General features: G+C 42.8%; 1 protein-coding gene across 9 annotated transcripts in view; it reads right to left on the reverse strand.

The window, feature by feature from the left end:
* Window positions 1-2,080: 2,080 nt before the first annotated feature.
* LOC129775413 (protein TANC2) overlaps window positions 2,081-14,895 on the reverse strand; it is a 249,928-nt gene continuing 237,113 nt past the window's right edge. For all 9 annotated transcript variants that reach the window (XM_055780147.1, XM_055780144.1, XM_055780145.1 and 6 more), the window contains 5 exons: window positions 9,782-10,120; window positions 7,298-9,724; window positions 6,881-7,232; window positions 3,073-3,337; window positions 2,081-3,015 (listed from right to left, as the gene is read on the reverse strand). In XM_055780147.1, the coding sequence (XP_055636122.1) occupies window positions 2,647-3,015; window positions 3,073-3,337; window positions 6,881-7,232; window positions 7,298-9,724; window positions 9,782-10,120 (3,752 nt within the window). In that variant the 3' untranslated portion in view covers window positions 2,081-2,646. The remainder of the gene's footprint in view (window positions 3,016-3,072; window positions 3,338-6,880; window positions 7,233-7,297; window positions 9,725-9,781; window positions 10,121-14,895) is intronic.

The following is a 14,895-nucleotide window of genomic DNA, read 5'->3' on the forward strand; positions in this document are numbered from 1 at the left end:
AAACAATCGTTTATGATTATAATATTGTAATTTATAGAAAGAACTACAAACCTTCCATAAAATCACATTGCAAAATTTAAAACCATCATCACTTTCATCGCAGCGCCGCCAGGTGTAGATTTGTACGTTAGATCGCCAATTGACGAATTTACGTTAGAATTGCATCCAGATAGCGCAGCGAGTAAAATGATGATGTTTTGTTTTTCTGGTATGGAATCGGTTTGATTTGTTCTGAAAAATCAGAAAATTTTATGCAAATTTCCCGGATTCAAGTATTCTTTCTACGTTGAAAAGGTTAGAAAATAATCATTTTACATTGTTTCATTCATAACATATGACGAATGATTCGATTTCGATTCGCGTAACGCGGGACAGTCCCGCATTCCAACAAAATGTCCCGCGTAAGATTCCGTCCCGCGGAAGGTCCCGCTTTTGGCAAAAGAAACGAAAATGTCCCGCGATATCAATATATTTCAATATCACAATTTGATCATGTTAATTTTCTTAAATGGATGAACCTCAAAAAAACTTTTATTTGGCAGACTGTTCAAGAGCGCTTCTAATGCATCCAAAGATTAATACGTTGAGCTGGTTTCATCGCGCCGACATTGGGGTTTTTGTTTAGAGAGTGTCAACTGGAAGCGACAGCAACAAAATTGGAAATTATTTTTATAAAAGTCTCCTATTGATCCGAATGGAACCAACGTGAGTCAGACGAAAAGTTCATTTTTGGTCCCCTAGCTCGGTCAGGGCTTAACGTTTTAAATAAGCCGGAAGAACTAGTGTATACTCGACAGGAAGAGGCAGAGTTGTTTGATGAAGTATCATAAATGATGCGCTGGGCGGTCTTACGGAAGTTGGCCGGAACCTGAACCATGGCTGATGAAAAGATGTATATTGGCGTGTTATTTTACCTTTTCGTGACTTTGGTGGTAGTCTATTTTGGCCATTCGCCCAAAAGTGTTCTATCAGGCGCAGCTGGGGAATGTTGAGAAGGTTGGTAGTCTTCGCGATAATGTTCATCTCCAGCCGATTCATCCGCCAGTGATCTTTTGGCATAATGGGCTGATCCCAGGTTCGGCATAAAGACCACATCACCTTCCCAACTCCGGCAAGCCCTTCGTACTATACATCTCCCCGTTCACCATATGACTCGAAAGAAGAGCGGCTTGGACATTCCCTTCACGCCTGTCAGAGAAGGACCTTCTTCGAGAACTTAATGTGAATGATATATTCGACGTCATCGCTTACCTGGGGAACGTTAAGTAACCGGTCCCCTGCCATTCGTTGAATTCTAGCATCAAGTACGTCTCGTCTTTCATTATGAGTACGAAAAGAAGTTTTTCACTTCTTTCCGGAAAGAAGTTTTTCACCGGCACCTCAAGCTACTCCTCCTGCTGCTGCTCAGATACGGCCAGTCTCGTCTGACGCTTCCGCATAAAAATGTCCATTTTGGCCGGTTGCTTCGATCTCCCGGCTTAAGGAGCGGCAAAGAGATGATATTGTAAATACCAGATCGGCTATATCTGGCGGACACAAAGTGCCTCAGGATGTCCAACTCCTTCGCTGTGGGGTGGAGCTTGCAGTATGGAAGAATCATCAAGTTGCTTGACAGTGCTGCTGCTGCGAATCAACAGCCTTGAATCATTTTTGTTGTAGACTTAATAAACGTGATATTTCAAGAAAATTTGTTCCTATAAATTATCCTTCATCGCCATCCGAAATTAGTCAATTTTTTGAATGCCTACGTTAACACTAAAATCGATGAAAAATGAATTGGAATTTTCGAGCATTCCATTCGGTAATTTGAAGAAAATTTTAGAATTTGAATTGGGCTTGCCAGGCGTAAATGCTCTGATTGAGCGAGTGATTTTCGGGCGTAAACAAAATCTAAACCACCGAAAAATCACAACTGAGTGCCGATACTCAGAAAGAAAAAATACTGATCAGTTTAGACTCGCTAAACTATGATTTATGTTCACATAATGTATATACATAACGTTTTGTTTTTTGTGTCCCGCGTTAGACCTCTGACCATCTGGTCACTTTATGAATGTTGAATGAATAAAAACAAAGAGTATCCCGATAGTTAACTGTATTTCAATTTTTATCTTTTACAGGATACAAGGCAATAAAATATTGGCAATTATATAAATGACAAATAATTTAATCGTATGCTATATTCGCTCGAAACCAAATTATATATGTTATTATTGTCTAGAGATAAATAATGTCAATTGTATACAATGAATGCAGATATTTAACATTCCTTCAAGTTATTTACATCACATGGTATGGCTTTTGACAAAAATTTTGCTATGATCCTAGAGTAACTACGAATACCTCACTCGTGAATAATTTAGTTTAGCTTTAGATTAAAATCGCGACTCAACGAAATATGTGCTGTTGCCTTCCATGTTCTAAAACAAAATATATTTTATAAAATATTACTTTTTTCGTTCTCTTAAAAAGCGCTTTTAGCGCATTCGAACAAACGGTAGCGATTGTCCAGAAAACCTTATCGTTATAAACTAGAATATTAAGGCTGTTTTGCATTGTGAATGAAGAGTTTACATTAGTCTTTTTTCGGTTTTATGTTTTTGTCGCTTAGTGTTTAGAACTTAAAATCGATTCAGCGTTATGCTTTTACAAATCCGTTATTACATCCATGGATTCAGCGATCGAGCGGTTGCCATGCACGGAACTAGATCTCGCATTGGGATCCACACCACCGGTGGACCGTTCGCTGCCCCCGAATTGGAGTGCCGTATTGTTGTTTGCCACAGTCAAAGCATGCATTTGTCGTTTCTGCAGATCACTGTGTAGGCGGGTGAGAGTTTCTCGTATTTCCGGTGATGTTGAGTGTGACTTCAGTAAGGCAGTCCCTGCGTCTTTCAACGCCTCTCCAAAGTTTCCATATTCCATCAGTGCCTTCGATCGAGCATAGTATCCATCGTAGGCATTCGGCTTGATTTCAATTGCTTGCGCGGCTAAATCGATTGCTTCTGCTACATCCTGTGGGAGTTTGATAAGATGAGTGGGCTCATGGAGGCTTTCAACGCAAATACTTACGTTCATTTTTCTCTTGCAGCGAGATAAATTAAGCAAGAAATTGAATTTTAGCTGTTGGAACGTAGCGTTACTGCTGGAATTATTATTAGTATCAGCAGAACATAGTGTGGTCGAGGCGTGTGCTTCCGCAAGGTTTCCATTGGTGCCTGTGGAATTCGTAGGGATCTTTTTCAGGGCATATTGATAGCGGTGGGAAGCCTCCTGTAAACGATTCTTGCGATATAGCGTGTTTCCATCCTCCAGAAGTTTATTCAGAAGGATAAGCCTGAAAGAATAAAATCCACGAAACGTGATAGAGAGTAATTTACGAGGCTTTTATCTATTTGGGCGAGCTACCAAACACTACGGACCAGGGAGAACTTGCCCAAACACAGGCGGGCACGAAACGACATGACCACGGTTCTGAGACGAAAGAAGCACCAACAGGAGGATCGTGATCATGAGCATCTGGACGAGCTGTTCCGTGTCTATGAAACGCGGAAGATCTACGAGAAGGTAACTCAATCCCGCAGAGACTGTGCCGCAAGCCGACATATGCAAGGATGTGGAGGAAACCTGATCACGAACGAAAGCGAAGTGGTCGACAGGTGGAAGCAGTACTTCGACAAGCACCTGAATGGTGATGCAGCAAGCGAAAGCGGAGATGAAACTGATCTGGGTGAGCCAGCAGCAGATGACGGAGTACTAGCCCCATATCTCCATGAGATACAGTGTGAGATTGGAAGGCTTAAAAACAACAAAGCCACCGGTAAAGACGACCTACCGGGAGAGCTCTATAAAAACGCTTGCTTAAACTGCACTGGGTTATTTCTAAGATCTGGGAGGAGGAAAAATTACCGGAAGAGTGGATGGAAATAGTCGTTTGCTCTATCTACAAGAGAGGCAACAAGCTGGAATGCTGCAACTACCGTGGTATTACGCTCATCAACGCCGTATACAAAATACTCTCCCAGATTCTATCCCAACGTCTATCACCTTTAACGAGGGGGCTTGCGGGACAGCACCAGGCGGGCTTCATGGGAGCCCGCGGTACCACAGACCAAATCTTTTCAATCTTCTTTTCAGATTCTACATAAATGTCGTGAATACAACGTGGCCACATCGTGTAATGTGCTACGTGCGAATCTCGGGAGTACTCTCGAATGTTCGAAGAAGCGTATCCAGAGTTCGTCGGGAGGCTTAACCAAAAGCGATTGAAAGCAACAATATGGTCTCCCAAACGCAAATCAATGAGATCAAGTAGAAGGTGAAGAGAGAACTAAGCTCCAGAACAAACAGAGCAAGCAATGTGTCGAGACGAAGACGAATTCATTCGCGAGTGGGGCACACGGATCTGTAGCACAAGTGGAGGCCACAGTACTACAACCCCCTGAGCCGGAAGACCCACAGCCAGATCAACAACTACTACTCGATGGTCTTCTATTATGACGAGGCGATCTCACAGTTTCGCGACACAGACCCTTTGTCGCGCCCAGGAACTCGAAGTTGCAGCAATCCCGCGGGCTGTCAAGTGCAGTGAAGCTCACGAACGAGCTGGGAACCCGGATATTAAAAGATAACGAGAAAGCGTTCTACGACCATATTAGCGACGAGAAGCCCGATCAAAGTAGAACCTGTACAAAATACTGAGCAGCATCATAACCGATTCCACTGCGAACAACACCACATCATTGCAGAAGAGCAGAAAGGATGTAAGAAAAATACGCATAGCTGCAAAGATCAGGCCATCATCGACGCAGCCATAGTCGGACAAGCGGTATATAATCAGCGGAACCACAGTATGGCCTATATCGACTATCGGAAGGCTTATGACTCCTTTCTCGTACGGGTATTGGAGATCTATGAAATTGATCCCACCGTCGTAAGGTTCCAGCAGCATGCGATGAGGCAGTGGAGCACGTCTCCACCTTAGTGATGGGAGAAAAGTGTTGCAGTCAAGAACGCTGCAGATGAAGAGGGGATATTCCAATGCGACTCTTTCAGTCCGCTTTGGATTTGTCTGGCACCGAACCCCCTCAGTAGGACGCTTAAAAGAAACGGTCATGGCGACGGGGCCCACGAGGAAGTGACCCACACCTTTAACATGGACAATCTCATGGTTTACGCTGTTGAAGACATAAGCAGGGACATTTGCATGGAGTACGGCCTCGACAAGTGCCGCTGTGTCCATCTGCTGAAAGGACAGCTTACCGAATCCGAAGGTTACGAGGTCTATGATGGCAGTTGATAAAAGACATGGTTCGTGGCGAATCCTATAAATATATTGGATTCCGACAGCTCACCGAGATTCGCCAGTCTGACATGAAGATGGAGCTGCGAGACAAGTTCTTGAGTCGAGTGAACTCGAGTGACCTAAGGACTTTCCTCAATGCCTCAATACAAGTTACGCACGATCAACACATTCGCGGTTCCCAGCTGACCTTCAGTTTTAAAATAGTCAAGTGGAGCAAAACTGACACAGAAGATCCTAAGAGGAGGATGAGGAAAGCATTCAAAGAAGCCGAAATACACCATCCTGAATTGGCACTGGAGAAAGTGACACTATGGAACTTGGAATCACTTTGTATAACTCGCCAATCAAAACGCGTTATATTGGCTGTCTGCGCCGCTGACAGAGGATACAGCGCTCTGTCCACTTGGCGCAAGCGAAATGCCAATTTCACTGCAATCTGTAGACACCGAAGGAGAAGATACGCCGTTGACAGAGGATACAGCGCTCTGTTCACTTGGCGCAAGCGAAATGCCAATTTCACTGCAATCTGTAGACACCGAAGGAGAAGATCGCAGCTTGGAAGCAGAAGGCAGTGCATGACTGGAGCGGCCACACGTCGATAAGGCCGCATCTAATTTGTGATTAACGCATGGTGATCTCTCTTCAGAAGTAGAGGCCGACATGATAGGCATCAAGGACAGGATAATGTCGACAAGAAACTGCAGGCGGTACGACTGACATCAAGGCGTTGATGACATTTGCCGGATGTCCCATGTGAACCAGGTGAAAACATAGAGCACATTATGGGAGGCTATTCCGTTTTGGCCAACGCAGCTTACACCGCGCGCCACAACAACGTGGTCCGCATTATTCATCGATAACTGGCGCTCCAATGTGTTCTATCGGAAGACAGCGTACCAAACTACTGATACCTGCCTGCACCTGTTCTGGAAAATGACTGTTTCAATTTGAACTGGGGTTTCTCTGTTCTGACCGACCTCTCTATCCATCACAACCCTCCAGATATTATGGTGTACGACCGAAAAGTCACCATCATCGAATTCGTTATTTCACTGAACCAAAATCTGGAGAAGACCCACGGTCGCAAAATTCGCAAGTACCGACCGTTTGCCGTGGAACTCAAGGACCCCCACAGATCCTCCTAAGGGAGGTCCCAAGAATTGTTCCAGTCGTTCTCTCTGGAACTGGAATTGTCCCGAAGACTCTTCTGGAAGCGTTAAAGGTGTTGAACATCGACAAGGAATTGGAATCCAAAAGTCGGTCATCCTTGGAAGCTGCGCGATTGTCCGACAATTCCTTGGTTAGGACTAAAAGCACGAGCATGCAGATACGTGCACTCCACAGAGCCTAGTCCCCCTTGCGGCATTAAGAGCACGGAGGCAAGTGAAAATTCTGGCTAAGTTCGCCTAGTCATGAATTGTGATAAGTTTGCCAAAAAAATGTAATTTCTCTGTCATTTTCTGAATGTCCATGCGTCAAAAAACCATAGAATCTCAGATCATCTACTTCTCCGCTATATCCGAGTTCTCTGTCCAATAAAACAATCTTCATAATATTGTATAGTAAAATACTTACATTATCTCGGATTTTCCGTTAGCCATAGCCCAGGTTGCAGGTCCCAGCTTTGCTCCACGTTTCAGGAAAACCTGAACCACTTGCACATTGCGACAGGCGATAGCGCGATCGAGTGGCCGCATTCCATTGATATCCACGTGCTCTATTTGCGCCCCGTGATCGAGGAGCATCTGAACTAAAGCAGTAGAGCCTTGATAGGCGGCAAGATCCAGCGGAGTTCGGCCCGTACTGTCGGCGTGCTGCTTGTCTGCATTTCTTTCCAGCAAACATTTGGCAGCTTGTTGTTTACCCCGGAGGCAAGCCCAGCTGAGCGCCGTAAGGCCATCTTTGTCTTGGGTGCTTAGTGATGCTCCTGTAAGGTAAAACATAGAGAGTTATTATTATTTATTTTTAAACCGAATACAATATTGAACATACCTCGATTTAATAACAGTTCAATGATTCCAACATGACCCTCCTCAGCAGCTACCATCAAAGCTGTCTTTTCGTTGCTATCTCGTTGTTCGACATCCGTCTGGTTCTGCAACAATCTCTCGACTATAGCCCAATGTCCCTCTTTGACCGCGATGAGCAGGGGTGACTGTTCCTTCCTGTTCTTCACTTCCGTGGCTGCTCCACGACTGATCAAAATAGACACCGTTTCCGTGTGTCCATTGACACAAGCAGTCGTTAGCGCAGTTTCGCCAGTAATGATATCCAGTCGATTCACCTGAACCTCTCCCATGTCAAGGAAATCTTCCACTATTTCCGTGTTTCCTTGACTGGCCGCTGCTATGAGTGCCTGTTGAGCTGCTTGTTCTAGCGTAACATCATTGCTGTTAGATCTAGTGTTCCAGTCACACGCCACCAGGTACTTAACGACTTTGAGTTTTCCGACAATTGCAGCATGTACAAGAGCACATCTTTGGGAGGTGTCGGTTTGTCCAAGAGCACTGCCAGCGGCGACCAGCTGTCGAACTACATCGCAATGACCTTTGGCCGCTGCTAGGATGAGTGGAGTACAGCCCTGGCTGTTGACTTTCTCCACGTCGGCACCAAACTCCAACAGGAGGCTAACCATCGGTACTATTCCTTCATGGGCAGCTATGCAGAGGACAGTTGCGTTGCCAAGGAAGCTTGTAATGTGATCGGGAGAAGCCCCCGCTAACAACAGAAGCCTAGAAACTTTGATATTGGGATTGTAGACGTTTCTCAGGGTACACAGCGCAGAAGATATACAGGATGTCACAGAAGAAACCCAGACTGCCTGTAAGTCTCTTGGCGATTGGTGCTGTGGCGCCGCGCGATACAAATGAGCCTTCAATATATGATGGCCAAGTTCCAAAGCTTGTTCCGGATCTAGAGGAGCTTGCAAACGCGACAATCGCAGCGCTATCCCCGCGTGACCGTTTCTGAGATCGCAAAGAAATTTGATACTCTCTCCATCGTCTCGTCTTATTAACCATTCCCTGAACGAGGGATGAAAGAACATGTACGTGTTGTCAATGCGCCTGATGAGAAATCCGGTAAGCGTTTTGAATCGACAGATAAATTCTTCCCAATCGATATATTCTCCTCCCTCACCCTCCACTATCAGCGCATTGATTGAGTAGAATATTTCCGTTAATGTCAGTGGATAGAGAGCCGCTAAACAAACGCTCAGTATATTGGAGATCTTGTCGTACGCGGTTGTCGTGGGAAACCGTAGATTAAAGTTAAGTAGAAAAATTTGCGCTAATGAAACCGGAAGCACCTTGAAGCTGCTTGATTTAATAACCAAATTGCCACGTTCGATCAAATCCAGAGTTAACTTAGCAAACAGGAAGGAACCCGTCGTCAGGGTTAACAAATGCTGAGCAAATTTGAAATGCAAACTTGTATTGACTATTTCCCTGCCGCCGGCGATGTTGTGCTGTATGCTAGAGGTCTGGTTTATGCGGAATGTGATGTACTCGAGGATATCCTTCTGCAGAACCTCGTTGCTGTTCCAATTATCTAGACTCATTTTTGTATAAGCCAGTCCTTTGGTGAATTGTAGCATTTGTGTCCGAATGGTGGCGATCACCTTCAACCACGGAGGAAAATGTTCGGTCATTTTCTGCAGAAAGGACGCTATGGTATCACCATGATCTGGTCGGTGGTACTCAGCCTCGCATAAAGCATCTATCAGTATGACACAATTTTTCGGCGATATTTTACCAACTCTCCGCAATGCTGCCAAAGGTTCCAATATACCCATTATCATCGCTCGTTCCGGATCAGCAATACATTCCTTCACGCTGAGAACATTTTGAAGTGCTTGTTCTCCCAACAAAAACTCGTGATATGCAGCCAGCTGGGGTGCTTGACAGAGTTGGGCTGCCAGAGAATGAATGAAATCCGGTATCAGACAGGTGGAATTATTGTCCGCTTGGCAAAAATGATAGGCAACTACATGCGAGGCAAGATTCCGCAACCGATCATGCGCAACATTGATTTGACAATAGATGCCATCATTCTCCTGGATCGGCATTTCCTTACGCCGTCCGAAACACGAGTACTCCACAAGCTGCAGAAGCAGTGCAGTTTTACCTGTACCAAGATTGCCACTCAGAAGTACACCCGGTGAGTCAGTGGATTGCACAGCGTTGGCCAGTTCTCGAACCAACCAGTGACGTCCCACAAACAATGGATCGGGTTCCTGGGTAGGCACCTCGAAGAACAGGGGCTTCAACGTTAGCTGCTGATGTTGACGATACTGCGCGAAACGAATTTTAGGGTCGATAGGTCCCTTTATTTGACCTGATCGAGCCGATCTTCTTACAGTGGTTTTTCTCGCTTTGAAGAGGCCAAGATCGTCTCCGTTTGTGCTAGGGTTTTGTGACGCTGCAAGAATGATACGTTGATGAGTATTTAATCTACATCTATCATTTTGCAGCTTACTAGTGACTGAATGCCGCCGGCTCAATGGACTCGATGAAGCATTGCTTTGTTCCGATACGGAAACTGACATCATCGATCCAATCGAATCACAGCCTGTGTTGTAGTTGTTCGGTTCCTGCAGTTGTAGCGCCCGGGACACATCGGCTTCCGAGGATCCGGTTAGGGTGGATACGGGACTGGTGTTGGTTGACGTTAGCGAACTGCAGGACTGTATCGGTACTCGAACGTTGCGACGAGGATTGTTCTCGAGGAAAAACCCAAGCCGCACCTGCAACTCATCCTGCGATGATTTGGATTTACCGTTCAGAAGTATGGGCTTCACGTTTCCTCCCTCGTCATCTGTAATTGAAAATGGGCCATGATTTAAAATTGGATTTATATATTGTTTTTTTTCAGTTTTGCATGCAAAACAACGAAAAAATAAATAAATACATATATTACACAGCAAACCATACACAATAGTGTATCATACATATGAGTAAATTAGAACACGTCAAATAAATTTGAATTTTTCTGCTTGAACTGTATGTTTTGATTTTTGTGCATCTAAAATCTTAACACTTATCAAGATATCTTAGATAACAACAAAAAATATTCAATTTGTGCTAGTCGTTAGATAAAAAAAATCGAAAATAAGTAAATGCGAAATTAGTATTAGGTGTACCGGTAAATTTCTTCGGTTTTACAACAAATGGCGTAACGTAATTATTATTCCAGTTAATCAAATTTCCAGACATTCGTTGGAAAGCTACTGTCATTGTGCGTCTTTTTCAGTATATGTCAAAAAGTTGAAGCGTAAACAACATAGTTTTTTGCCACTTCGAATATGTTGAATTTCGAACCAACGAGAGTGTTTTTGCGGGGAGTGTTACTTCATTACTTCAATATGGAGAAAAAAGCTACGGAAGGTCATCGCATTTTGGTGACCATGCTCCAACTGAGCGAACTTGTCAGACGTGGTTTGCACGTCGAAAGAGATAATTTTGACTTGGAAGACAAAGAACGTTCCGGACAGCAAAAAAAAATTTGAAGATGAAGAATTAGAGGTTTCACTCGATCAAGATCCATCACAAACGCAACAAGATTTTGCAGTTACACTTGGAGTAGCTCAGCAAACCATATCCGATTGTTTAAAAGCAATGGGAATGATCCGAAAGATAGGACATTGGGTGCCGTATGAATGGAAGCCAAGAGACGTCGAACGCCGTTTTCTCACGTGCGAACAACTGCATTACTTTTTGAAAAAAAAAACGAAGAAACTTACCGGTACTCCTCATTTGAGTTTAAGTGGTAAAGGGGACTTCCGAACTGTCATCACAGGCAAGTATCCATATTATTGGAACGCTTCTTGTGCAGTAAAGTCTATCGTTTCCAGTCGCATCTCGTCCTGCACACCGACATACAATCAATCGACACCTGAATTAGTCGTTCCTCCACCGGGATGCAGGATACTGGCAGGCCTCATGGAAGCCCCTTAAAACTCTCACCTTAGTTGAGCTGCACCTGTCAGCGATCATCTGTCATCCCGGTCCTAAGGTTGATAATGGTGAAGGGGACTTCCAAAATGACATAACAAGCGAGTATCCACATGTTAGGAACAATGTCGCTTTGAGCCACTACACACTTCACTCAGAATTTGGTGGTACCGAAATGGTCCAAATTAGTGAAAATGCAGCGACTGTAACCATCTCACCCTACATACCGTCAAATAGTCGGTCATTGCCCGTCGTTACGGCACGTGAGCCGTATTACCAGAACGTTAGAGGTTTGCGTACAAAAATTGCTCGGCCGATGGCATCATGATGAGGACATCAATGGATACATTCCTTCAAACGATCTAGATGAAACCGAACTAAATTTACACAAGCCACATGGCTTGCGAATGGCTTGAGGCAGATCAATAGTTATGTCAACACCAATGATAGACTTCTGGACCTAGTATTTACCAATCTCCCTGATTTTAATTTCTGGTCGGTGGTCATCATTTTGGCGCTCCATTCCTCGGTATGTCAAACACAAATATGAACACATGAGTCACGAGCGTTTCACGTTTGTTTATCGAATATCGATACACTGTCGTTCCTGACAAGATAAATGTCTAACACACTTTTGTTCAAATCGTTTCATTCGTTCTATTTTATCGAACACATTCGATCAAACTTATAGGATAAGTTAAAGTGACCAAAAAAATGGACTATTTTCGGATGGCGATGAGAAAAAACTACAAAAAATAATATAATGGAACAAATTTTCCTTAAATATTACGTTTATTAAGCCTACAACAATAACCATTCAAGGCTTGATAAGCAGCAGCAGCACTGTCAAGCAACTTCATGATTTTTTCATACTATCAGCTTCACCCTACAGCAAAGGAGTTGGACATCCTGAGGCACTTTGTGTCCGCCAGACACAGCCAATCTGGTATTTACAGCATTTATAACAACCGGCCAAACGGTGAAGGAGAATCTGGCCAAAATGGACATTTTTATGCGGAAGAGTCAGACGAGACCGGCAGTATCTGAGCAGCAGGCAATCACCCAGAAGGAGTAGCTTCAAGTGCTGATGAGAAACTTCTTTCCGGCGAAAGAAGTGAAAAACTTCTTTTCGTACTCATAATGGAAAACGAGACGTGCTTGATGCTAGAATTCAACAAATGGCCGGGGACCGGGTACTTTACGTTCCCCAGGTAAGCGATGACGTCGAATATATCATCCACATCAAGTTCTCGAAGAAGGCCCTTCTCTGATAGACGAGAAGAGAATATCCAAGCCGCTCTTCTTTCGAGTCATATGATGAACGGGGAACGAGTACGAAGTGCTTGCCGAAACTTGCGAAGGTGATGTGGTCTTTATGCCGAAACGGGGATCAACCCATTATGTCAAAAGATCACTGGAGAATGGATAATGGATCGGCTGGAGATAAACATTGTCGCGTAGACCGCCAACCTTCCCAACGTACCCCAGCTGCGGCCTATAGAAAACTTTTAAGCGAATGGTCAAAATGGAGAGATAGCTGACTACCAAAGCCACGGAAAGGTAAAAGAACATGTCGACATACATCTTTTCATCAGCCATGATTGAGGTTCCGGCCAACATTTGTTTCATTTGCGATACTTCATCAAACAACCCTGCTTCTTCCTGTCCAACATACACTAGTTCTTCTGGCTTATTTAACACGTTAAGCCCTGACCGAGCTGGACCAAAGATGAACTTTTCGTTTGACTCACGTTGGTCCCTGCGGATCAATAGGGGACTTTTGTAAAAATCATTATAAATCTTTATAAAAAACTTAAAAATAAATCTTTATAAAAATCAATTTTCCGATTTTGTTGCTGTCGTTTCCTGTTGACACTCTCTAAACAAAAAGTCCACTGTCGGTGTGATGAAACCAGCTCAACGTATTAACCCTTTGCGGTCGTTTGTCTACTTTCAGCCACCACAGCAAGGAATCATACTAAATACTTCATTCAACGTTTATTTTTTTCTAAACGAATTTTAATGTCAAATGAACTTTTTCATAAATGTATACGGAGTTTCTATGAATAATGGGTAACGGTACTCGGTATAAACAAAATATTATTAACGTGGAAAGATAAGAGGATCTCTTTCAAGAGAAATTAATTCTGACCGCAAAGGGTTAATCGTTGAATGCATTGGAAGCTCTTGAACAGTCTGACAAATAAAAATTTTATTTTGAGGTTCATCCATTTAAGAAAATCAACATGATCAAATTGTAATACTGAAATATATTGATATCGCGGGACATTTTCGTTCCTTTTGCCAAATGCGGGACGTAATCCTAGGCGGGACATTTTGTTGATATGCGGGACTGTCCCGCGTAACGTCTGGTTAGTTTAGGGTAAGTGCACCATTTATGGAGGACATATGTCACCAACTTGCAGAAATTGGCGAATAAATACTGTGTTTTAGTTCAAAAGTATACACAAGTATACTTTTACTTGCAGTTTGGACTCTATTTTTGAAGATTCTCACTGATATTTCGATGATTATTTGACTAAATTGTATAAAAAACATTTTTGAAAATGCCACTTCCATGTACCCATTATGGTAATAGTGTTCCTGGAGTTTCGTTATAAATGTACCTATTATGGCAATAGTTAGTGTCACATAGAAAAGGTGTTAATAGGATTCAAATAATACTTCAATAATAATTTTTAAATAAAACTATGCCTCTAAATATTATTCCTAGTATGTAATACTATGTCGTTGATTCTATACTCGACAAAAATTATGGGAACGAAGCGCAAAGTCGAAGTTTTTAAGTGATTTTAGAAACGCTGTAACTTTGTGAAAAAGCTTCATGCGTTGGTTTTTCACAAGATATACTGAGATTCACAAGATATACTGAGATATACTTGAATGTTTCTATTTTTTGTGTGTATGTGTAGTGGCCAACCAAGTCAATAATAAATCCAGTTTCATTTCATTCCAAGAACGCTCCTGTAGGTAATTTTACTACAGGAAAAAGTTTTGATAGAATGAAAAATTTCCGTTGTTCTAATGAATACTTTTTCAATAATGCGATAATTCCCAAATCAGAAGGCAATTTGGAAAATTAAAATAGATTCTGTACAAGACTCATTATTTATTATTCAGTATTCGGCAAGTTTTGCCTAATTTTTGCTTTTGCTTTGATTGACTTTCTCTCACGATATCCATGACCTTCCAGACAGATTTTGTGCCACATAATTTCAATATGCAAAGAATATCAACCAAATATTTGTATTAGGATTGGGCGATCTCGGATCTTCTTAAAAGATCGATCTTTTCCATTCCGATTTCCAATTTTTTTGGATCGATCTTTTGTACTCAAGAAAATCGAGAAATTCGTTTTTTATACTTTCGATCTTTTCGATCTTAGAAAAAAATTTGTAGATTTGTTTTTTCAGAATTTTTATCTCACCAAAGGCCATCTAACTTTTTTTTAAACATAATGTCAACATTTGGATCGCTGACAGAGACAGAACTAGCGGCAGCTACTGAGGGGATGTACTGTACTCAGTTGCGCATAGGATCATTGAACCTGATTTTGACATCAATTACAGGCGAATCGTTCTTTTTTAGAACTGGCGCCAAAAGCAGAAATCGCCTTTG

Source organism: Toxorhynchites rutilus, chromosome 3, assembly GCF_029784135.1.
Source record: "Toxorhynchites rutilus septentrionalis strain SRP chromosome 3, ASM2978413v1, whole genome shotgun sequence".
Classification (NCBI taxonomy): domain Eukaryota; kingdom Metazoa; phylum Arthropoda; class Insecta; order Diptera; family Culicidae; genus Toxorhynchites; species Toxorhynchites rutilus.